Raw genomic sequence first — 25,866 nt, 5'->3', positions numbered from 1 at the left:
TGACCAGCAGGAATACAGACTGTACACTGACAACAAAAAGCACACACGCTGTTTCATCCGCCATATTCTCGGAAGGAAGTTACTCGGTAACCACGGAAACATTTCGCGCACGCGCATTTCAACTTCCATGAAAGAAAACCGCAAACATTTCTTGCTAGTGTGGACAGATGCACTAAACTGTACCGGTATACTTTGTATCGATACAGTTATACCACTTTCGTACCGGTATAAGTGTGAACGCAGCATTATACCACAACGGTATGACGACAATTACAGTTTTTCCAATTCACTTCTGCCAGAAAAAGCACTGAACAGAACCCTGTACTGATATGAGCTTCTGTCCAGCTTAGATTTATCATCAGTAATGCATCTTAATTTAAGATTCCTAGACAACCCAAAAAGTCTGCCCTGCCATGCAAAGAAAGTAAGCATGCTGTATAAGGCGTCACCCTCTCTGTGTGTGTGTGTGTGTGTGTGTGTGTGTGTGTGTGTGTGTGTGTGTGAGAGAGAGAAGACTCCCATGTTCTCATTTCTTTGTGGGTTTCTTTCGTCTTGGCTCTGCCGTCAAACTCTGTTTCTCCAACAGGCTTCAGATCCACTGACCTGGATAAAGCGCGCTCTGAAGATTGAACGGTTTAACTCCGGCTTTGGAAACAGGAAATAAAATAAAATAAGAGGAGCTGCTTGTGTGACTGCCAGCAAACGTGAAAGCAGTCGTATTGATAACGCTGTTCTTTGTTTTGGGCAGAAACCCATCCTTCTGCAGGGCCATGAGAGGTCCATCACTCAGATTAAATACAACAGGGAGGGCGACCTGCTGTTCTCTGTGGCCAAGGACCAGGTACGTGGGCTCAACTTGGACTTGATTTGAGTTTAAAGTCGAGGTCTTTGAGTTGTTATTAGTCCAGGAAACTGCACACGCAGGATATTCATACAGAACATCTGCTACACAACATGTATGAATGTAAACGCAATATCAAGTATATCCAGCGCAACAAAACCTTTCAGGAGACCAATATGGTATATTTTACTCAAGAAATGTTGAGTAGACAAATGATGGGGCCAGCCTTAAAAAAAAAAAAAAAAAAAAAAATCCGTTTCCTGTCCACCGGGTGAGCAAAAAAATTTTCAGTAGGGAGGGAGGAATTTTTTTTTTATTATATAATCATATATATATATATATATATATATATATATATATATATATATATATATATATATATAATGAGTGATTCCACGCTTATGGGTACTGAAACGGGGACATGAACTTATTTTTAAAAATTCACCTAAAACCATTTCTTTTTTTACCATCAGGTCACAAAACATGTAATCTTTAATGAATGATATGTTAAAAGATAACTTTAATTTTCTGAGATGTAATAAAAACATATTTATATGCCAAAGTCAGAACGTAACAGAAGTGTTGTGGACATATAGATTCTCAATTTTAACAATGTAGAATTACTTTTTGAAACATAGGAAGGTGATGTTTTAGCAAATATAATTAATAAACATGTGTAGTAGAATAAACATACACATTCTTTCAATAAGATTAACATGGTATATAGCTAGATTGTAATTAATTTGTAACAGACGCGAGATGGACAATCGCAACAGAAGTAATGGAACAGACATCATTTTGGAACTCATAGGCTTGACTTTGGCATATAAATGTGTTTTTATTACATCTCAGAAAATTAAAGTTATCTTTTAACATATCATTCATTAAAGATTACATGTTTTGTGACCTGATGGTAAAAAAAGAAATGGTTTTAGGTGAATAAGTTCATATCCCCATTTCAGTACCCATAAGCGTGGAATCATTCATATATATATATATATATATATATATATATATATATATATATATATATATATATGGATGGATAAGAAATCGCAATGCAGTGTTTGCTTTTTCTTTCAGTACTTTTTTATTACAAAAGTAGGCACATTTAATAAAATATGACCGTTTAATCAACTGAAACTTGTACAAAAACTTTTTTATTTGCTACAGACAGTTTTTAATTCTGTCCAGCCAACCTGCATTAGTTCCGTAAACGCATTTTTTTTTTTGTTGTTCGGTTCCGTTCTCATTTTGAATAGATCTATTAGGTTCTCCTACAGATCTGTCAGGGTCATTAACAAAGTAGGTAATGAATTTCGCATAACAAAACTCAAAAGCTGTTTGTAACGTCTCGGATGGATCAAGATCAAACGAATTTTCCAGTAACGGTTTGTGACGGTCCGACACACGGACTTTTTGTCGTTCTAAATCGAGCGTTAGGCCGAGTTCGGATGAAATTACACTATTAAAATGATCACTGGATGATTTGTTTTTCTGAATCTTTACTATTTTGTTGTTCGCTAGTAGAGGTCGACCGATATGGGTTTTTGTAAAGCCGATACCGATATTTAGAGGTCAGAGTCAGCCGATGGCCGATATGAGCTGCCGGTTTTTAGGGCCGATATGCTATCGTATTGTCCCTAATTGGCATGCTAAAATATCATACTAGTAAGAGGACGCACAACACTTATAAACTTAACACAATTTATTGAAAATTGAACACTGAAAAAATCAACATATGAAATAAATATAAAATAAATAAATACCAGTTAAGTCAAAGGCTACTAATGAAATACTACTGAACTCTGAGTCTGAAATATTCAATATATAATCAACATAAAAATAAATATGAAATAAAAATATATTAGTGCTGCAAACACACTAGTAACACAGGACGTACTAGGCTAGTACGTCCTGTGTTTGTGTTACTAGTGTGTTTGCAGCACTAGTTCAGATAGTTACTTCAAAACGGCAAAATACATGTTCAAGTTATACAGTTTCACTGTGGAACTTCCTCGCCTTGAACTTTCACACGCTTCCGTTTCAACAATATAAAACTCCGTCTCCCAGCATGCTGTGCAGGAAACCGGAAATAGGAACTGCAGAGGTCTAGCATCGGCCTCTGGTTCACAATCAAATCAAACATGTATACATCGCGAAAACGAATGGACATGGGATGGCAATGTTCTAATATGTTCACAGGTTAGTTTTGCGTCCTCTTTTTGTTAACTTTTCACCCATACCCCTTTTCCACCAAATCAGTTCCAGGGCTGGTTCGGAGCCGGTGCTGGTTCACAACTCGTTCAACTTGCGAGCCAGCTGAGAACCAGTTTGCTTTTCCATAGCTCGCGGTGCTAAACAGAGCCACGTCATTACGTCGCTGTATACGGAAGTTACGTCGCTACGTTTACATAAACCTTGGCGCGAATATCAAAGCAAAAACAATGCGGAAGAAGCAGCAGCAGGAACAACAACAATAATAATAATGGATGACTTCGCGTTTGTACAGCTGCTGCTTCTTGTCGCTTAAAAATGGCGATCTTTCGCGGTCTTGTTATTGTTGTTGGTCTTAACAACTCCGTCCCCCCCGCTGACGTAAGCGGTTCTTTCCTCTGGCCCAGCAGAGAGTTGGTGCTCGCCTGGAACCGGTTTTTCTGGCCCCAGAGCCAGTTCTTTGTCAGTGGAAACAGAAAACCCAGTTCCAAACTAAGCCCTGGCCCCGAACCAGCCCTGGAACTGCTTTGGTGGAAAAGGGGCAATAGACTGTCCGTTACTACAGTTTAGATCGGAACATAGCGGTCGCCAGCGTTAAGGGGGCTTACATAGTCGACGCATTCCCGATGCACTCGCGGCCACAAGGCTACGCATCACAACGTTTCGTTTCGAGAGGAATTCTACAACTCCGATGCAGCTGAAATGCTATTCGTTTTTCCTTTCGCTAAATGAAGCAACACATCACAGATTACAACTATCATGAGAGCAAATATACGACTTTAGGACATTGAAATGTAAGAATTGAAGCCTTACCTGTAGGCTATCTCTGCTGACTCCTGAAATGTTTGTTGGCTTGGGTCTTTTGCACGCCGCGTTCTACGTAGCTGTCGTGCCTGACTTCAAATCGGCGCGACCAAATAAGAAAATCGTCCAATGCCGATGCATTAAAAAATGGCAAAAATCGGCCGATTAAATCGGCCGGCCGATAGATCGGTCGACCTCTACTCGCTAGAATACCATTTTGCGATTTCACACTTAAGCAAATGTTTGAAAACTCCAGATCTTCTTCCTTCATGGTGGCTGCTCTTTTTCTTTTTTTGTGCCGCACGGCGCATGCGCAGAGCTGATTCAGTTCTATATTCTGCGTGGAATGCGTAAATGTCAAGTTCGATTTTAGATTTACGAACCCGAAAAAAATGTCGAAAAACTGGCGTTAAAAAAAATTTCAACCGCACAAACGGCACTCATATTATTCAAAACAACCGGTGGACCGGAAACAGAACATTTTTTAATAATGGCCTAGTGATACAAATACAAAATGCACATTAACATGAGGAAGTGGAAAAACACTTCCACTGCGATCCAAACTCGGAATGTGTTATTTCGATTCCGGTTTCTTTTTCCTGGTGCGTTTGATGTGATGTTTTTATTGACTTGTGTGTGGTGATTTAAAAAAATTTTTTTTTTTCTCCCCCTCAGTTTGTCAACGTGTGGTATTCGGTGAATGGTGAGAGGCTCGGCACTTATAACGGCCACACCGGAGCCGTGTGGTGTGTGGATGTCGACTGTATCCTTCACTGACGCTTGTTACCTTTTAAAACTTTTGTCGAGACAGAAAACCTTATTGATCCTTTATTGAAGGGAAATTTTGACAAGTACAGATAACATTATGACACCAGATATTAAGACGACACTTATCTGTAAGTACAGTAGAGGCGTACACTGTCCTGTGGAATGAAGTGATGTATAGATACAGTACTGTGCCACTCTGTTATTTTTTTCATACAAACTTTGTTATAGATTTCTGTTTTATGACTGCTACGTTATCGAGTCGGTACAAAAACATGTTTGAGTTCCAAACGTTCGTTTCATTTTCCAGCACAAAATTAAATATTAGAGGGAAAAAGTTTGTATCTGAGCAGCATGTGACATAAGAGAGCACTTTTCAGATTAAAAAAGAAAACATAATGAAGGCTGCTGGGTTTTGGTGCAAAATGAAGAAGCGAGTGTGACAGTCAAAGTGTCCAGAAGAACTGTGGCTGGTTCTGGAAGATGCTCAGTAAAACCTACAGATCATTTCCGCATAAAACTGCACTCACTGGACCTGAGACTAAAGCCGAAAGGCCCGAAGGGGGATTATGTCGTGGCGATGTTCATCCCGGGACGGGCGCTCACCTTCTGAAATCAACTCCTCTCACAATTTTTGGAGGAATTTCACGAAACTTGGCAGGATTCTTTGTTATATGTCGGTAATACGCATATTGTAATTTGGTTAAATCCGGTCACATTTTTACCAGAGTTACAGCCCTTGATTAACAAAATTAGAGTTTGACAATTTCATGTGAGTGTGTGTTTCTTCTGAAATCAACTCCACTCAATTTTTGAACAAATTTCATGCAACTTGGCAAAAGGCCTTGTTATATGTCATTAGTACGCTTATTGTTTGTTTTGTTCAATTCGGTCGCATTTTCCCCAGAGTTGTGGCTCTTGATTAACAAAATTTTATAATTTGACAATTTCATGAAGGTGTGTTTTCCTTCTGACATCAACTCCTCTCACAGTTTTTGGACGAATTTCTCGAAGCTTGGCAAAAGGCCTTGTTATATGACGGTAATACACATATTGCGATTTAATTTCGTTTGTGAAAATTTTCCCAGAGTTTTGATCCTTGATTAAATAACTTACGCTTTGACAGTTTCATGAGGGTGGACGTTCTTCTGAAATCAACTCCTCTCACAATTTGTGGAGGAATTTCACCAAACTTGGCAAAAGGCTTTATTATATGACAGTTCTACGCAGATTGAAATTTCATTTAATTTGGGCAGATTTTACTAGAGTTATAGCCTGGGCCCGCCCATCCTAAGCGTGACGCAACACGAGGGCTTGTTGTGAGCTTAGTCTGGCCAGGCAAGCTATCTACAGCTCTTCCAAGCTCCCGAAAAATCGGGAACCAATCAACTTTGAGCATCTCCAACGGCCCTGGGTAGAGGCGTGTTCAAGGCACTGACGTAGTAGAACTGCGACCAGAAGCCATAGATTGTTTACAGAATCTATGCCGGAAGCGCTTCATTCACGCTTCCGCATCTATTACGCATAGATTCTGTATTGAAAGCATTCAACGGGAAGTTCTCATTGAAAACGGAGCAAAGAGCAGCCCTGGAGGTATTTATTGAAAGGAAGGCCGTTTTCGCCTTGCTCCCGACCGGCTTCGGTAAGAGTTTAATCTACCAGTTAGCCCCGTCGCGTCACATACATCAGAGGAAAGAGTGATGTGATTGGTTTAAGCTTCGTCACAGCCTTTTCTGGCTTCGACCAGTAGCAAACTGAGGCATTTCAGGGAGGCGGGTCAACCACGGGCTCTGGGAAACGGTTGGGCTGAATATCTTGGCCAGACCAATAGCTCGTAGAGCTTTGAAGTCGCGTTAGCCAGGCTACTAGAGTTATGCCCTTGATTATTAACAAACTTATACTTTGGAAATTTCATCAAGGTGTGCTTGCTTTCTGAAATCAACTTCCCTTACAATTTTTGGAGGAATTTCATGTAATTTGGCAAAAAGTTTTTTTTTTTTTTTTTAATCCCCCGCTGGCTGAAAGGCCTGAAGAGGGATTATGTCGTGGCGATGTCCGTCCGTCTGTCCCAGGAAGGGCGCTCACCTTCTGAAATCAACTCCTCTCACAATTTGTGGAGGAATTTCATGAAACTTGGCAGGATTCTTTGTTATATGTCGGTAATACATGTTGTAGTTTCGTTAAATTCGGTCACACTTTACCAGAGTTACAGCCCTTAATTAACAAAATTATAATTTGACAATTTCATGAGTGTGTTTTTCTTCTGAAATCAACTCCACTCACAATTTGTGGAGGAATTTCATGCAACTTGGTAAAAGGCTTTGTTATATGACCATTATATGCAAATGTAAATTTTGTTTAATTTGGGCAAATATTCCCAGAGTTATACCCTTGATTATTAACAAACTTGTACTTTGGAAATTTCATCAAGGTGTGCTTGCTTTCTGAAATCAATTTCCCTCATAATTTTTGGAGGAATTTCATGTAATTTGGCAAAATTTTTATTTATTTTTTTTAATCCCTCGCTGGCCAAAAGGCCCGAAGCAGGATTGCCGTTGTGATGCCTGCCCGTTCCAGGAAGGGTACTCGCCTTCTGAAATCAACTCCTCTCACAATTTTTGGAGGAATTTCACAAACCTTGGATCTGTAGATTTTTATATCTTTCCTGTTTGTAAATTTTGTCCATATCTTGTAAATTTGTCAACCCTTCTATCTATAGATCATCTTTTATGTAAATCTCTTTTACGTATGTGTATATTGAGGTCCATTTTGCAAGGCAGTGCACTGAATTTCGTTGTGTGTCTTACACAGTGACAATAAAGCAATCTTGAATCAGGGTTCTTTGTTATATGTCGGTAATACGCATATTGCGATTTCGTTCAATTCGGTCGTGTTTTACCAGAGTTCTGGCAGAGTTGCCAGCGGGGGATATTGCACTCTCGGAGCACTCTTGTTTTTAAAGCAAAGGGTCGTCTCACGCCAAATACTGACTTTGTTTCATTTATTATGGCTTACTGTTTATAGTGTATATATATATTTTTTAATGTTGAAACATTTAATTTCATTATTTTTAAGCCATTTTTGGTCTACAGCATTTCTTTACATGTGCCTAAGACTTTTGCACAGAACTGTGTATATACTGTATATGTGTGAGAGAGTTTGGGGGGTAAATAAATAAAAAAAATTATTAATCATATTACACACACATTAAAGCTTTGTGTAAATTTGCCTTAATAAGCTGAAGGGGACACAAAACACGTGTTGACTGGATCCGCTGATAACAGCTGCAGACTCTGGGACTGTGAGACAGGTTGGTTACTTTCTCTTCTGTTTCTACCACTAACGCAGTGATGACACGACACACTTGAATATCACTGTGTGTGTTTTGTATATACATTTCACATTCATGCAATCGACCAATCATGTAGCGGCAACACCGCGCATAAAATCGTGCAGCTCCAGGTCAAGAGCTTCAGTTAAAGTTCACATCAAACCGTGTGCTCCTGAGGTCGCTTGGTCTTTTTCCAGTCTTCAGCTGTCCAGTTTCATCGAACCTTCTGCTCGTGCTCTTGTAGCTCATCACTCGCTGTGTTGTGCTTCTGGAGATGCTTTTCAGCTCACCGTGGTTGTAAAGAGTGGTTATTTGAGTTACTGTAGCCTTCGTGTCAGCTTGAATCAGTCTGGCCTGTGCTACGTGACCATATGCTCACTCATTTCCCTTAATCTGTATTCATGCATTTAAACAACTAGCATTTATGATGATGGCTTCAGTTTTTACCGTAGCAAAAGGCCATTATTAAAAAATGTTCTGTTTCCGGTCCACCGGCCGGGTGAGTGCCGTTTGTGCGGTTGAAATTTTTTTTTTTTTAATGCCGGTTTTGCGACATTTTTTTCGGGTTCGTAAATCTAAAATCGAACTTGACACTTACACATTCCCAGGGCTTTCCACTAAGGCTCATACTAGCCAGCCATGACAAATAAGCAGCCAGCCGGGGGAGGGGGGAGTAAACACAAAATAAACTCCTGTGCATGCAGTTCCCAGGATTAAATGTATTTTCCACAGACCATTTATTTATTCACTTTACTCAAATACAAAGTAAAATGGCAGCAAATCTTCTTTCTTTTCTTGCGTATTGCATCATGAGGCGTTCCTGGCTTGTAAATCTCTTATTTTCGGTGCATGACACATTCACGCAGCTGAGCATGCTATGAATTAACAACGACAACGGTCTGCAGTGGGGCGACACAATTACACACTCGGCGAACATTTCTCCATTTGTGCATGAAAATACACTCCAACCACTCAGTTTGGTTTCATTTACAACCAACGGTGTCTTTTGACGCCAGCACGTAATTGAACAAGAGAAGACTGGTTTACCGGAGACAAAATAAGCGTCATCTCTGCTTCTGTTCCCTCCGACACACTACTGCCTCCGCCGAGTGCGCGCGCACTCTGAACTGAATCAGCTCTGCGCATGCACCGTGCGGCACAAAAAAATGGCAGCCACCGTGAAGGAAGGCGATCCGGAGTTTTCAAACATTTGCTGAAGTGTGAAATCGCAAAATGGTATTCTAGCGAACAACAAAATAGTAAAGATTCAGAAAAACAAATCATTCAGTGATCATTTTAATAGTGTAATTTCATCCGAACTAGGCCTAACGGCCGATTTAGAACTACAAAAAGTCCGTGTGTCGGACATTTTAAGTACCTTTTGTAAAAGTTTTGCAAATGTTGCAGTCAGCATTTAAAATGCTAACTTAGTTTTTGTACAAGTTTCAGTTGATTAAACCGTCATATTTTATTAAATGTGTCTGCTTTTGTAATAAAGTACTGAAAGAAAAAGCAAACACAGCATCGCGATTTCTTATCCATCCATATATATAAAAAATAAATAAAAATAATAATAAATCCCTCCCTCCCGACTGAAAATGTTTTTGCTCACCCGGTGGACAGGAAACGGATTTTTTTTTTTAAGGATGGCCCAACCGTGACCTGGAGCTTTCACTTGCCCAGTGTTATGTTATCAAAGTTCACTAGTGTGCTTGACTTTGTCAAAGGTTTTTAATTCTCAACGAATGCCTGCTGTAAAATGCTAACGAGTCAGGGCGATGTGTTTCTCTTCAGGTAAACAGCTTGCAGTGCTCGATACCAACTCGGCGGTGAGGACGTGTGGCTTCGACTTCAGCGGGAACATCATCATGTTCTCGACAGACAAGCAGATGGGCTACCAGTGCTACCTGAACTTCTTTGATCTGCGAGACCCCCAACAGATCGGTAAGCGTTAACAGGAGCAGATCTGAATCCACAGGTATTGAACTGAGGATTTGAGAAGATAAATAGAATGCAAAAAAAAAAGCCTCAAAGTCTGAGAGAGCTTTTCTTCTCTGTTTTCCTGATCAGTGCTCTCCAGTTAAATAATGTACCTTAAAGTGCATATTCTGGACCAAATTCGTTTTTTTTTTTATATGAAAGTACGTCCCTTTACACACTCATCCAGAAGGGTAATTTTGCACAAGGCCATCTGTCTACAGCAGAAAAAAATAAGCGTCTGGAAAAATCCCGAGGGAGTCTGGAGCCAGATTCGTGACGTCACCTGCGGAAGCGCCAGCAGGCTGCGAGAGCTTGTACGGTTTCAGTGCACAGCCTGTGTAGACCAAGTTTAGCAGCTAGCGATTTTGCATTGAAATATGGAATTGTCACCTGAGCGCAATGTTACTTCACCTTTGGATGAAGACTGTAATGTTGCTACACCCTCCTACGATACATCTGTTAACCATTTTAATAATTACGCGATAACGTTGAAGAAATTTGCAGAAAACCACCAGGTCGTTTTCTCATAAACAAACCAGCGCTGACATAGGATTCAGAGGGAGGCGTCCCGCACGCGACGTCACGAAAATCAATGTTTGCCGGGAAATCCAAATGCCAAGTTTTTTCAGAGGCGGAACAATTCGCCTCAAATGGCTCGATTTCAACTGAATTTTTCTGGTATTGCGAGAAGGTAAAAAAATTGCGCAAAATGCGACAGATATTTGACCGAAGTTTAATATAAAATAGGAGAATTACATTGATCTCGCTCCTGAATTTACCCGGGATATGCACTTTAAAGCATGTGATTAACCCCAACAGAGGATCTACTACAGAAGCCTGAATGGTTTTGGCTTAAAGGAGAACTGAAGTCGTTTTTAAACTTGCTTTATTTCTTAATTAACGTGTTTTCGGTTTTATTAACCTTATATCGTGACTCATATTGGCATATTATGACACTTATAGGGCTGCACGATTATGGAAAAAATGATAATCACGATTATCTTGATCAAAATTGTAATCACGATTATTAATCACGATTATTCTTGATGTTAGGGAAATCACTTAAATTTTATTTCACTATATTCAAACAAACAATATGAACAGCTTTCAGTGCAGAATGAAATTTAAAAGAGAAATTCTGATTTCCAAATGACAAATAAATGAAATTTATCCAAGAAATTACCAAAGGATAAAGGACCATGCAACAATTGCATAGCATTATACTGAGGCCTACAAGTTTTTAGCTAGAAAGAGCAGCCTATCAACATGCTCTGGCTTTAAACATGAGCGAAGGCAGGTCACAGCATTGCCTCCAGTGCTAAATAGTCTGTTGTTCCGACATAGTTAGCTTTTCTCTCTCACCTCAATCTGCTACCTACTCTCACGCTATCACCCCTTGAAGAAGATACCGCTGCACTGGAGCTCTGCGCACTTGGCCAGTGTTGCCAGATGCTGCTGACGTTTTCCAGCCCAAAATATGTTCAAAACCCGCCAAAATGGACTTAAAACCGCCCAATCTGGCAACACTGCACTTGGCTTGCTTGCTTATTTAGGCAGAGTAATGAAACCTTACATGCGTCGGTTCGCCCCCTAATGGTTTGGCGGAGTATTGGTCAAAAAGTGCTTGATCAGATATACAGCAGAGCTCGCATTTTAAATGGAAAGAAATCGCGATTTTCATTTAATTTAATCGTGGCAGCCAAAATCGCGATTTTCGATTAAATTCGATTAATTGTGCAGCCCTAGACACTTATCAGCCTTTTCGGTTTTTAGCCATGTTGAATGTAGTTCGTTTGGTCAGCGGCAGGCGTCGGTTATCCGCGTGATCTTCACGAGACTCGTGCGAGACTTCAAACGTGAAGTGTCAGCACCACCATTTTGAAAACTGTTTACACAGCAGCCAGATCATTCCAATTTAGATTAATTTCAAGATTCGCCAGCTTCATCAGTGATGGAGTGTCAGTCCTGCGCTCTGTAGCGCGTGCACCTGAAGGCGTGCCGAGCGGACTCCAGCACGTATGCCGTGAACAAGGCGCACCTGAGCTCAATTAAAGAACTGTGTTTGCCTATTTAAGGACTGTGCTGATGCGTTTGCATCGCGAAGTATTGCGATACGCATTACCGAGCCTTTCTACCTGTTGTCTTGATTTCCTGTTTTTCGTTCTTGTCCTCGCTTAGCCTTTGATGTACTGTTTGCGCCTCGACCGACCCTTTTGCCTGTATTCTTGTTTTGGATCTAGCCGGCCGTTTTGGATCGTTTGCCTGCGTATATTCTGCACTTTATTAAACTGTATACTTCTGCACATACATCCGCCTCCCTCGCGTACGTGACCACGGAGATTATTCCATACGACTTCGAACCAACTGAGAAGAGTTGGAAAGACGATAAGATAAGGACGAGTCCGTCGCGCTGGTATTTACGTCATTACTGTCGCACGATTAAAACGCGGCTGGTGGGTTTTCAAAATAATAAACACGTATTATACTGAACGCATTTTCCACATAATCCTCACTAAGGTTTCGGACAGCACTACAAAATGGCGTCCTCACTATATAGGGAGCGATTTCGGACACGGAAAACTTCCGGCTTGATTACGTCAGCATTCGAAAGAGGGCGCGCGCGTCTTTCGACAATGTCGGCAGATGTCGGTCACTTTGATTCCCGCTGTACGTTTTACTTCCGTCCTACGATGTCTCGCACAGGTCTCAACGAATCTCGTTTACGGCCATTGCTTTGACATATTACAGAGCATATTTCAAACACTCATAACTTGCTGTAGCAGCGACAAAATAGCGATCAAAAATGCATTCCGATATTTAATAAAATGAAAAATAGAATTTTGATGATAAATTTGCCTTCAGTTCTCCTTTTAATAGTCGCTTCAGCTACAGCTGAACTATACTTTGGGTATCATCTAACGGTGTCGAGAGATAAGATGCTTTGCGCTAACAGTTATTAGAGCGTGCTAATTTTTCTCTGCTCCTCAGAGGACAACCAGTCGTATCTCTCCGTGCCATGCAGCGAGTCGAAGATCACAAGTGCGGTTTGGGGACCGCTGGGAGAGTTTGTGATCGCAGGACATGAAAATGGAGAAATCAACCAGTTTAGTGCCAAGGTTCGTTTCCCCACAGCCACCGTTTTAATGAATCTATGTTTATGGTCATGTCTGTAGCTGTGGGTAAATAATCTGACTCAAGAAGGAAGGTTTTATAACCAAATGTCTGCTGTGAGGATTTAGTTTGACAGTGTTGCAGTAACCGTGTGTGTGTGTGTAGTCTGGGGATATCCTGACTAAAGTGAAGGAGCACACGAAGCAGATCAATGACATCCAGACGTCTGTAGACCTCACCATGGTCATCACAGCCTCTAAAGACTGCGCTGCTAAGGTCTGTGTTTTTATCCTTCAGAGAAAAGTGAAAAGTCTTCAGTACGCTAGTTTACGCACGTGTCTGGTTTCCGTTGCTCTGAATTGTCGGAGTCTTTTCGAAGCAGTTATTAGCATCCAGAAAGTCTCTTGTGCACTTGATCAGTGTGTGAGCAGTAATACAGAGACACCTTTCATAAACAGCACGTTTTGCTGACTGTTATATGTACAGTATATAATGTAAGATGTGCTTAAATTTGGGATATTATTTGATCGCCTTGGTCTGTTTTGAATCGAGCTCTACTGTTTCCCTCCGTCACTGCAATTCACTTCAGCAGGTGAGAATTAGGGTCTGACCGATAAGGGATTTATGGCACTGATGATGATAAAGGTCTGCGATTTCCAATAAGTGGTGATATTGGCTGGTGCACGCCTCCTGGGGAGGGGACACAAACATTTATTCAGATAGAAATGACTATTATTTAATAATAATCAGGGCTTTGAACCGGTTCAAGGAACGAAAACCGGGAACTTTTTCTATTTCACATGGAACAGAAACGAAACCAGAAACTTTATTATTTTTTATGTTCCGGAACAGAAACGCTTATTAAAAATAATGGTAACCGGTTAATACCGGTTTTTATTTCGTTCCTCAAAGTTTCCGTAGCCTACAAATAAAAAAAGTCATTCTTCTCCTGCGCAAGTTTCTATGACCCGCTGGGGTTCACTTCCTGTGTGACGTTCGCTGACTGAATGGAGAGAGCGGGAGGGTGGACTACTATCACGTCTCCATGTGATAAGTGCATTACTGAGTGTCTAAGCAAAGAAGAGCCTGAACGTTGCAACCTCCCTATTGGCTGTTTGTAAAAATGTATCAGTTGTTGCCCTTCCCACGGGAATCATCGCGGGCTCGAGAGACGAGACCTGACGAGTTAGTTCGTTGGTAGCAGAACAAAATGTCTGGACACAAATCGGGTTTTCAGAAAAGGAAAGAAAATAAACGGAGGGTCGAAAATACAAAAAAGGAGGCAGAAAATGCAAAACGAGTTTTAAGGTAGGACAAATGGTTACTTTTTAAGGCAGCCCGCCGTGGCTGCAGGCTTTCAGTTGTCATTGAATGGTTAGTTTTCTGAGGCAGCCCGCCGTGGCTGCCTGCAGGCTTATTTATTATAGCCCATTTAGTTAAAATAGTTGATCTAAAATGTTTATAGTTATGTGATGGTTGTCCTGATTTAGACTGGTGTTTTTTTGGGGGGGGGTTTGCGCGATGTTGCACCCGGGTCCAGATTAGGGCAGAACCGGCCCTGGCTACATTTCAGGTGTAGTTTGTTTTATGAATGTATGTACTTGCATAGATGTGTACTTGGTCTTCCAATATGGCGCCTAACAAACTCTCGCGGCGCGGTGACGTCATGCGGTAGCCCTCTATAGGGCCTGACTAGCCTTTGGTAACACACTAAACGAATTATCTTTCATTTTTGGCACTTTTTCTGTTTGTGTAGATGAGAAGACGTACTGAGAATCCAAATCGCCAACATTTGAAATAATAATTGTTTTGAATTATTTCTTGTCTTATTTAATGAAGGTTGTAATAGAATTAGCCTACATTTGGCTTAAGCCGGATGAGACAGACATAATTTTATAGCCATTTGTTAAACAGCTGACAGGGAACGTAATTAACCGTTCCGGGAACGAAAATTTTTTTGTTCTAACCGGTTCGGGAACGTCTATTTAATGGTGGAACCCAAAACCGGAAACGTTAAAATTCCGTTTCTGTTCGGAACGAACCAATAGGAAAAAAATTCTGGTTCAAAGCCCTGATAATAATTGTTCACCAAAGGTGAAGTGAATAATGACGGAGATGAAGTCGAGGTTATTCACCGATACTCACTTTGCCTAAGGCGGATAATTGTTTGAGTCTAAATACACAGGTGATTTTTTTTTTTTTTTTGTAAAAAATCCAAACATTTATTTCCATCTTCAAAAGCAACATGCAAATGTAATCTGTGCAGATTTGTCACTTATCTACACCGAGTCATGTGGAATACTTTTGTTTTGAAATTGATAAAATAAATCACAATTCCATCTTACCTTCAAATAGTTTTAGACCAAACTTCATCGCATCTTTAATGCTTTCAGGAACAGCATTTTCTTACATCATTCGTAATTCTTCCTCACTTATGGTGCCAAAGCGATCGGCCGCCATTTTGCCGAGTCGCTCGAGGTGGTTATCGAGAAATAGTCCGAATTTCTCAACCAATCAGCACGCGATTTGCTCTAATCACATCTGTATTTATACTACATTTAAATATTGTGACGAGTACAAAAGTAGTCAAGCAGGCCTAAATGTCCATATGACGGGAGGACCATTTTGAACAACAGATTTATTAGGCTATCTAATTAGGCCGACAACCCTGATTCCAAAAAACTTAGGACGCTGAGTAAAACATATTAAAAAGGATTGTATTCCGTTTTTGACTTGTATTCAATTGAATACAATACAAAGACAATATATTTCAGTTTGAACATAAACTTTTTTTTTTGTAAATGTACTCATTCTGAATGTGACGCCTGCAACGTTTTCAACATGCAAAAGCTGAGATGGGGCAACAAAAGACTGGGAAAATTGTGGAATGCTCCAAAAACACCTGTTTGGAACATTCTACCAGTAAACAGGTTAACTGGTAAATGGAAAAGCCTAATCGTTCACAAGGAAGGATGGGGTGAGGTTCAGCACTGCGTGGGCAAATAGTCCAACAGTTTAAGAACAACGTTTCACAACATACAACTGCAAAGAATTTAGGGATTTCACCATCGATGACCCATAATAAAGATTCAGAGAATCCAGAGAAATCTCTGCATGTAAGCAGCAAAGCCAAAAACCAACACTGAACGCTTGTGACCGGGTCCTCAGGCAGCTCTGCATTAAAAACGGACATGATCATGGGCTTGGGAACACTTTGTAACCCCGTTGTCTGTAAATAGTTTGTTGCTGAATGCAAAGCGAAGGCTGTATATCAACAACATCCAGAAACGCCACTGAATTCACTGGGCCTGAGCTCATCTGAGATGGACTGACACAAAGTGGAAGAGTGGTCTGACGAGTCCACGTTTCAAATTGTTTTTGGAAATCATAGATAACGTTTTCTCTGGGCTGAAGAGGAAAAGGACCAGCCAGATTGCCACCGGCTTCCAGCATCTGTGATGGCATGCGTAACTTGCACATCTGTGAAGCCACCATGATTACTGACCGGTACATACAAGTTTTTGAGCAACATAAGCTGCCGTCCAGATGACGTCTTTTTCAGGGACATCCCTGTTTATTTCAGTAAGACAATGCCGAGCCACGTTCTGCACGTTACAACAGCATGGCTTCATACTAAAAAAGTGCAGGTGCTAAACTGGCCTGCCTGTATACCAAAATGTGTGGCACATCATGAAGAGCAAAACACAACAATGGAGACCCCAGAATGCTGAGCAACTTTAATTTCACGATTAAAACTTCCATTCATGTTGTTAATAGAAAAGGTGATGTCACACAGAGGGACGGAGGTGCTTAAAAGTTTGTGAACCCTTTAGAATTTTCTATATTTCTGCATAAATATGACCTAAAACATCATCCGATTTTCACACAAGTCTTAAAAGTAGATAAAGAGAACCCAGTTCAACAAATGAGACAAAAATATTATACTTGGTCATTTATTTATTGAGGAAAATGATCCAATATTACAGATCTGTGAGTGGCAAAAGTATGGGAACCTTTGCTTTCAGTATCTGGTGTGACCCCCTTGTGCAGCAATAACTGCAACTAAACGTTTGCGGTAACTGTTGATCAGTCCTGCACACCGGCTTGGAGGAATTTTAGCCCATTCCTCCGTACAGAACAGCTTCAACTCTGGGATGTTGGTGGGTTTCCTCACATGAACTGCTCGCTTCAGGTCCTTCCACAACATTTCAATTGGATTAAGGTCAGGACTTTGACTTGGCCATTCCAAAACATTAACTTTATTCTTCTTTAACCATTCTTTGGTAGAACGACTTGTGTGCTTAGGGTCGCTGTCTTGCTGCATGACCCACCTTCTCTTGAGATTCAGTTCATGGACAGATGTCCTGACATTTTCCTTTAGAATCGGCTGGTATTCAGAATTCATTGTTCCATCAATGATGGCAAGCCATCCTGGCCCAGATGCAGCAAAACAGGCCCAAACCATGATACTACCACCACCATGTTTCACAGATGGGATAAGGTTCTTATGCTGGAATGCAGTGTTTTCCTTTCTCCAAACATAACGCTTCTCGTTTAAACCAAAAAGTTCCGTTTTGGTCTCATCCGTCCACAAAATATTTTTCCAATAGCCTTCTGGCTTGTCCACGTGATCTTTAGCAAACTGCAGACGAGCAGCAATGTTCTTTTTGGAGAGCAGTGGCTTTCTCCTTGCAACCCTGCCATGCACACCATTGTTGTCAGTGTTCTCCTGATGGTGGACTCATGAACATTAGCCAATGTGAGAGAGGCCTTCAGTTGCTTAGAAGTTACCCTGGGGTCCTTTGTGACCTCGCTGACTATTACACGCCTTGCTCTTGGAGTAATCTTTGTTGGTCGACCACTCCTGGGGAGGGTAACAATGGTCTTAAATTTCCTCCATTTGTACACAATCTGTCTGACTGTGGATTGGTGGAGTCCAAACTCTTTAGAGATGGTTTTGTAACCTTTTCCAGCCTGATCAGCATCAACAACGCTTTTTCTGAGGTCCTCAGAAATCTCCTTTGTTCGTGCCATGATACACTTCCACAAACGTGTTGTGAAGATCAGACTTTGATAGATCCCTGTTCTTTAAATAAAACAGGGTGCCCACTCACACCTGACTCTAATTTCACCTCCAAATTAACTGCTAATCCAAGAGTTTCACATACTTTTGCCACTCAGATATGTAATATTGGATCATTTTCCTCAATAAATAAATGACCAAGTATAATATTTTTGTCTCATTTGTTTAACTGGGTTCTCTTTATCTACTTTTAGGACTTGTGTGAAAATCTGATGATGTTTTAGGTCATATTTATGCAGAAATATAGAAAATTCTCAAGGCTTCACAAACTTTCAAGCACCACTGTAGATATGCCTCTGTCCCAACTTTTTTTGGAACATGTTGCAGAGATCAAATTCAGAATGAGTGTGTAGAGTTTCAACATTTAAATATCTTGTCTTTGTATTCAATTGAATATAGGTTAAAGGATTTGCATTCTGTTTTTGTTTTACACGGTGTCTCAAATTTTTGTTTTAGTTTAGTTTTTGGAGGGTCATGTGTGTTTTCAAGGTGTGGCCCACTTCGGGATATACAAATTTAAAAAAAAAAAAAAAAAATCCATATTCATCATTCAGTTATAGCATACATGCAATGTTAATTGTAGTTATTAATATTAACTATGAAATAATTTAGGGTACTTTTTATTTATATTGGAACTGTACAAAAAAAAAGTATATATGCCATTAGTGTACAACTGACCACTTTTTTTTTTTGAATAGCTGAATGCCATGTGATCGCCCCCTGGTGGACAAAATACATAAGCTGTCTTCTGTCTTGTCATTTATTGGCTGTTTATAAACATTGATACCGATTTATTGGAGGGTGACTCATATCAGCCGATAACATCGGCATCCCAATTTATCGGTCAGGCCCTAGTGAAAACACAGTAATGAGACTTGGGTGCAGAACAAAATGACCGACTCAAGAGTATCAGAGCTAAGCCAGTGTGAGGTGACGGTTAACGAAGTTTCCTAAGTAACCTCGGCAGTGCTAACATCAATAACTTTTTCAGTTAATTTTAAGTTCAATAACTATTAGAGAGAGCATGAATAGCTGACGTGAGCATACAGAGGAGTATCAGCGACCATGGTGACATAGTCTTGTTATTGTGTGTAAATATTTTGTGGGAAAAAAAAAGCTAGTCTTTGGTAATGAGTTTCACAGCTGCATTTTTTTTGTTTGGCTTATTATTTACGTGAAAGCGCACGTCAAGTATCAGTTTCAGTCTAATTTGGTGGCAGCAAACATACTAATAGGTGTGAGAGCTTTCTTAAACTCATCAGCTGATACGTTGCCTCTCGACTCTACACAGCTGTTTGACTCGACCTCACTCGAACACATTAAAACCTTCAAGACCGAGCGACCCGTCAACTCTGCTGCGATCTCTCCCATCATGGACCATGTAAGTCATTGTAAATCTAGCATGTACCTCAGAAATCAAAAATAATTCTCAGGTTATAATGCATGTCTTATTACAACTGTCTTTAAAACAAAAACTTTGTCCCCCAGTGTACTTTTAATTACGCCACTGTTCAGTAGAATTAAGAACAGATACGTTTTATTAAACTGTCTTCAGGGAACCAGGAATGTAATGAAATCTGACCAGTTTTCTTGTGTCCAGGTGGTCATGGGAGGAGGTCAGGAAGCCATGGAGGTCACAACCACTTCCACTAGGATTGGCAGATTTGAAGCCAGGTTGGTAAATGTTTGTTAGCTGCAGCATTAGCCTAGCGATTAAGCTTCTTTGATAAAATACTTTATTAGTCTCTGAGGAGAATTTTTTTTTTTTGCCGTACAAGGCCCATCAACAAAATAATTAATAGGTCAGAGTATAATAGTGATGCAGTGAAGGACATCAGAAATTAAGACACCCCCCCAAAAAAAAATACTGAATAAATGCTTGATGTGGCTGACACAAGGATATCTACAGTGGCATGCAAAATTTTGGCACCCTTACTGAAAATGTCTGTTACTGTGAGAAGTTAAGTGAGCAGAAGATGAACTGATCACCAAAAGGCATAAAGGTAAAGACGAGACATTTCTTTTCAGCGTTTTCTGCAAGATTTGTGTATTGTTTTTGTTTTGTCCAATTGGAGAGTGAAAAAAGAAAAGGAACACCATGCGAAAGTTTGGGCATCCCAATACATTTGAGTTTTCAGGTAACTTTTACCAAGGTTCCAGACCTTAATTAGCTTACTGAGCTGTGGCTTGTTCAAATTCTTCGTTAGGAAAGGTCAGATGATGCAGATTTCAAAGCTGTATAAATTCCCTGACTCCTCAAACTTGTCCCTAAAATCAACAGCCATGGGCTCCTCTAAGCAACTCCCTCGCATTCTGAATAATAAAATAATTGATGCTCACAAAGCAGGAGAAGGCTACAAGAGCGTAGCAAAGTGTTTTCAGGTAGCCGTTTCCTCAGATCGTAATGTTAAGAAATGGCAGTTAACAGAAACAGTGGAGATCAAGGTGAGGTCTGGAAGATGAAGAAAACTTTCTGAAAGAACTGCTCGTTGGATTGCTAGAAAGGCAAATAAAAACCCTGTTTGACTGCAAAAGACCTTCACAGGGTGTCTACAGGTTTGTCCAAGTTAAATTTAAGACTTTTTCATACCATGTTCCAAAAAAAATTAAGACCAAATCTAATGTCACGCGAAAACGTACTCTTTTGAAAAAAAAAAAAAACTATATAATTTAATGTAACTTACAGTGGGGCAAAAAAGTATTTAGTCAGTCACCAATTGTGCAAGTTCTCCCACTTAAAGATGAGAGAGGCCTGTAATTTTCATCATAGGTACACTTCAACTATGAGAGACAGAATGGAGGGAAAGAATCCAGGAAATCACATTGTAGGATTTTTAATGAATTAATTGGTAAATTCCTCGGTAAAATAAGTATTTGGTCACCTACAAACAAGCAAGATTTCTGGCTCTCACAGACCTGTAACTTCTTCTTTAAGAGGCTCCTCTGTCCTCCACTCGTTACCTGTATTAATGGCACCTGTTTGAACTCGTTATCAGTATAAAAGACACCTGTCCACAACCTCAAACAGTCGCACTCCAAACTCCACTATGGCCAAGACCAAAGAGCTGTCAAAGGACACCAGAAACAAAATTGTAGACCTGCACCAGGCTGGGAAGACTGAATCTGCAATAGGTAAGCAGCTTGGTGTGAAGAAATCAACTGTGGGAGCAATTATTAGAAAATGAAAGACATACAAGACCACTGATAATCTCGTTTAATAAATATATTACGTTCATTATGTCTTCTTCTTAAATCAAAATAATTAGTTTTTCTTTTGTTTCAGACATGTAAAAGCTTTTTTACCTTTACCTGACATGTTTCGACGGTGTAACTTCCGTCTTCATCAGAGGGTCACCCTCTAATGAAGACGGAAGTTACACCGTTGAAACATGTCAGGTAAAGGTAAAAAAGCTTTTACATGTCTGAAACAAAAGAAAAACTAATTATTTTGACACTGATAGTCTCCCTTGATCTGGGGCTCCACGCAAGATCTCACCCTGTGGGGTCAAAATGATCACAAGAACGGTGAGCAAAAATCCCAGAGCCACACGGGGGGACCTAGTGAATGACCTGCAGAGAGCTGGGACCAAAGTAACAAAGGCTACCATCAGAAACACACTACGCCGCCAGGGACTCAAATCCTGCAGTGCCAGACGTGTCCCCCTGCTTAAGCCAGTACATGTCCAGGCCCATCTGAAGTTTGCTAGAGAGCATTTGGATGATCCAGAAGAGGATTGGGAGAATGTCATATGGTCAGATGAAACCAAAATAGAACTTTTTGGTAAAAACTCAACTTGTCGTGTTTGGAGGAGAAAGAATGCTGAGTTGCATCCAAAGAACACCATACCTACTGTGAAGCATGGGGGTGGAAACATCATGCTTTGGGGCTGTTTTTCTGCAAAGGGACCAGGACGACTGATCCGTGTAAAGGAAAGAATGAATGGGGCCATGTATCATGAGATTTTGATTGAAAACCTCCTTCCATCAGCAAGGGCATTGAAGATGAAACGTGGCTGGGTCTTTCAGCATGACAATGATCCCAAACACACCACCCGGGCAACGAAGGAGTGGCTTCGTAAGAATCATTTCAAGGTCCTGGAGTGGCCTAGCCAGTCTCCAGATCTCAACCCCATAGAAAACCTTTGGAGGGAGTTGAAAGTCCGTGTTGCCCAGCGACAGCCCCAAAACATCACTGCTCTAGAGGAGATCTGCATGGAGGAATGGGCCAAAATACCAGCAACAGTGTGTGAAAACCTTGTGAAGACTTACAGAAAACGTTTGACCTCTGTCATTGCCAACAAAGGGTATATAACAAAGTATTGAGATGAACTTTTGTTTTTGACCAAATACTTATTTTCCACCATAATTTGCAAATCAATTCTTTAAAAATCAGACAATGTGATTTTCTGGATTTTTTTTTCTCATTCTGTCTCTCATAGTTGAAGTGTACCTATGATGAAAATTACAGGCCTCTCTCATCTTTTTAAGTGGGAGAACTTGCACAATTGGTGACTGACTAAATACTTTTTTGCCCCCCTGTATTGTTCTTGTAAACATTCACCAGAAAACACTATTCTAGTAGAAGTACTTCATTTCTTTTCCTTGACAGGCATTCACACACACAACACAATATAAGGATCGGATAAACTTGTAACTATGTGACAATCAGAATGCAGTCACAACGTTTGAATCCAATGTGAAAATGTGAATGAAGTCTCACACAGAATCCAATGCAACAGTTTTTTTTTTTTTTTAATTATTATTTTCTCTGCTTGGGGAGTCACATTGTAAGCAGAATTGTTCACTTCCATCTTTTGGTCAAACAACAATGCAGAAAACAACAGTTAAACAATGTGAATGCACATACACCTGAAACGATACCCCCACACAAACAATACTATTCTCTTACATGTCACAGATCTATCCTCTTCTCCACGACCGTTAGTGGTGGCAGCGCTGAAGTCGGATATTTGAGGCTGATGCTCGCGGCCTTTAGCAAAAGCAACGTGCTTGGCGCTCTTCATATGAGAGTCCACCGCTCTTATCCCCATTGTGCCCAACTTAAAAGTCTTACAGCATGCTACACAGTATGCCTTGTTGGCATCTTTGGGTACAGCTTTCAGCCACCATGAGTATTTTGTATCTTGCAGCCAGTTATCATTACATTTACCCATTGTGGCTCGGACTACCCTCCATCAACAGATCAGGCACTGAGTGGTTGTCAAGCACGCGTGTGTCTAGCAACCCATGGATTCGGAGCCTGCGTGGTATAATTGTGAGCATCAAAAACGATTAAACTTTTTCCCCATCCAAAGTGTACCACATTTTAACGATATGACTGAGTAAAATCTCCATAAATTTAAGATGGAAAATTTAAGACCATGGGGTTTGAAATTTAAGACTTTTTAAGGACCCGCGGCCACCCTGCCTTCAGAAAGATTTAGCAGACCCTGGAGTGGTGGTGCACTGTTCTACTATGCAGCGACACCTGAACAAATATGACCTTCATGGAAGAGTCATCAGAAGAAAACCTTTCCTGCGTCCTAGCCACAAAATTCAGCATCTGAAGTTCACAAATGAACATCTAAATAAGCCTGATGCATTTTGGAAACAAGTCCTGTGGACTGATGAAATCAAAATAGAACTTTTTGGCCACAACATACAAAGGCATGTTTGGAGAAAAAAGGATGCCAAATTCCAGGAAAAGAACACCTCTCCAACTCTGAAGCATGGATTTGAATAAATACCAGCAAATTCGACTAGGGGTGCCCAAACTTTTGCATACCACTGTACATATACAGCCACATCAAACATAAGCCTGCATTTGTGTTAGCGCTTCAACTCTTGTTCATTTATATCTATCGCTACGTTCACACTGCAAGGCTTAATGCTCAATTCCGATTTTTTTGTGAGGTCGTTCACATTAACAAATATATGCGACTTGTATGTGATCCTCAGTATGAACGAAAAGCGACCTAAAAGTGTTCCGCATGCGCATTGCAGGATACGACGACGTCACACGCAGTGAGCATGGCCAGTGTTTACGGAAGTAAAACCGCCCGGTTGCGGTATGACTCATCCAATCTAGCTTGAATAGCTGTATCCCCCCCAAATGGAAATCAGCTCCCCAACCTCTGCGTCCTTCCATTGAGAAGATTCAGAACCTTCACAGCCCGAAGCGTCCCTCGCATTGATGTCATGCGCAGGGGCGCAGATACGTTTTTTGAACTGGGGGGGACAAAAAACTGGGGGGGACAAAGCTGCCAGCAAACCAACCCCAACCCCGATATGCCTGTCAAACTTGTTGTTAGTAACCATAGCAACCAAGCTCGAGCTCGCAACCTGTGCAGTCTGCGCAGCTCAACCAACCGAATATCAGTCTTTGTTTTGTTTTATGTGAGTTGTTGCAACTATGTATACACTGCCGTGCACCTCAATAAACCGAATGGTAATTAGTCTTTTGATTTTTCCGTGAGGTTTGCCTTATGCAAAGAAAGACAGCATAGACGTTTTTTCCTCCCTATAAGTGGGGGGGACCGAACGAGGTGAATTTAAATCCTCTATCTGCGCCCGTGATTATGCGCCATGTTGTTGTAACTTTTTTTGAGAGACCCGCCGCCTACTTCAGCGCAGAATAGTGACGTTTGTGGCTTGTTGATGACGTGTAAGTCGGATGAATGAGACCTGGCGGTTCAGACTGAAGTCGCATATGAAAAGAGCGGATAGGAATCGGAATTAGGACCACATATCCAAACGGCCTGGGTCGGATTTGAAAAAATCGGATCTGTGTCGTTCATATTGTCAATAAAAGATCGGATACAGGTCACATATGGGCGAAAAGATCGGATTTGAGTCACTTCAGCCTGCAGCGTGAACGTAGCCTGCCTATCTATCTATCTATCTATCTATCTATCTATCTATCTATCTATCTATCTATCTATCTTTTCTCCTTCAGGTTTTTCCATGCAGCCTATGAAGAGGAGTTTGGAAGAGTGAAGGGGCATTTCGGCCCCATCAACTGTGTCGCTTTCCACCCCGATGGCAAAAGGTATTTATTCAAAGTTTTGTTTCTTCTTTAAAATACTTGATTGCACATACATCATTTAGGCGTGTAAAACTTTGAGCAACAGTTGCTTGCGAGATAACACAAGAAATCCAGTTTCTCACCAAGCCCCGTTTTTACTTTTTTTTTAAAATGCTGATATGGCACCTCAGTAACCACGTCACGTTACACTTTAACAGTTGATTTGTCGTCTTTTTGTAAATTGACTGTAATAATCTTGGCTGTTTGTAGGATTTCAGAAAGTGACCATACTCTTTAGTTGAAACTTTTTCTGCAAAACGGAAGTAGTATTGTAAAGGATGACAGTATAACGAGCTCATTTGAAAATGTTGCTATAACAACTGCTGACACACAGACTCGTACAGCAGATAATCCTTGTGATCTACGTCCAATATGAAACATGTTAGTTATTTAACAAAGGAGTATCCTGTGTCAGAAGACAGTGTTTAGTTCTTTGTAACAGTAATCATGATATAGGCTGTTGCATTTTGTGGCTTCCTAGTAGCACATTTATGGCCCTTTTCCACTACCCTTTTTCAGCTCGCTTCAGCCCGACACGGCTTGCGTTTCGACTATCTAAGAACAGCACGACTCGGCTCGCTTCAGCCCTGCTTAGCCCCCAAAACTTGCACAGTTTTGGAGTGGGGCTGAAGCGAGCCAAACCGAGCCGA

General features: G+C 40.7%; 1 protein-coding gene across 1 annotated transcript in view; it reads left to right on the top strand.

Annotated features, from left to right (window-relative positions):
• The window catches only part of eif3i (eukaryotic translation initiation factor 3, subunit I), a 37,195-nt gene that overhangs the window by 10,212 nt on the left and 1,117 nt on the right, over positions 1-25,866 (top strand). Inside the window, exons 2-10 of the mRNA XM_060904697.1 lie at positions 749-841; positions 4,538-4,625; positions 7,872-7,937; positions 9,753-9,902; positions 12,927-13,054; positions 13,215-13,325; positions 19,424-19,513; positions 19,733-19,806; positions 25,088-25,180. Coding sequence (XP_060760680.1) covers positions 749-841; positions 4,538-4,625; positions 7,872-7,937; positions 9,753-9,902; positions 12,927-13,054; positions 13,215-13,325; positions 19,424-19,513; positions 19,733-19,806; positions 25,088-25,180 — 893 coding nt within the window. The remainder of the gene's footprint in view (positions 1-748; positions 842-4,537; positions 4,626-7,871; positions 7,938-9,752; positions 9,903-12,926; positions 13,055-13,214; positions 13,326-19,423; positions 19,514-19,732; positions 19,807-25,087; positions 25,181-25,866) is intronic.

The sequence above is a fragment of the Neoarius graeffei genome, chromosome 22 (genome assembly GCF_027579695.1).
Source record: "Neoarius graeffei isolate fNeoGra1 chromosome 22, fNeoGra1.pri, whole genome shotgun sequence".
Taxonomy (NCBI): domain Eukaryota; kingdom Metazoa; phylum Chordata; class Actinopteri; order Siluriformes; family Ariidae; genus Neoarius; species Neoarius graeffei.
Note: the sequence above shows the minus strand (reverse complement) of the source record. Positions and strands in the feature narration are given on the sequence as shown.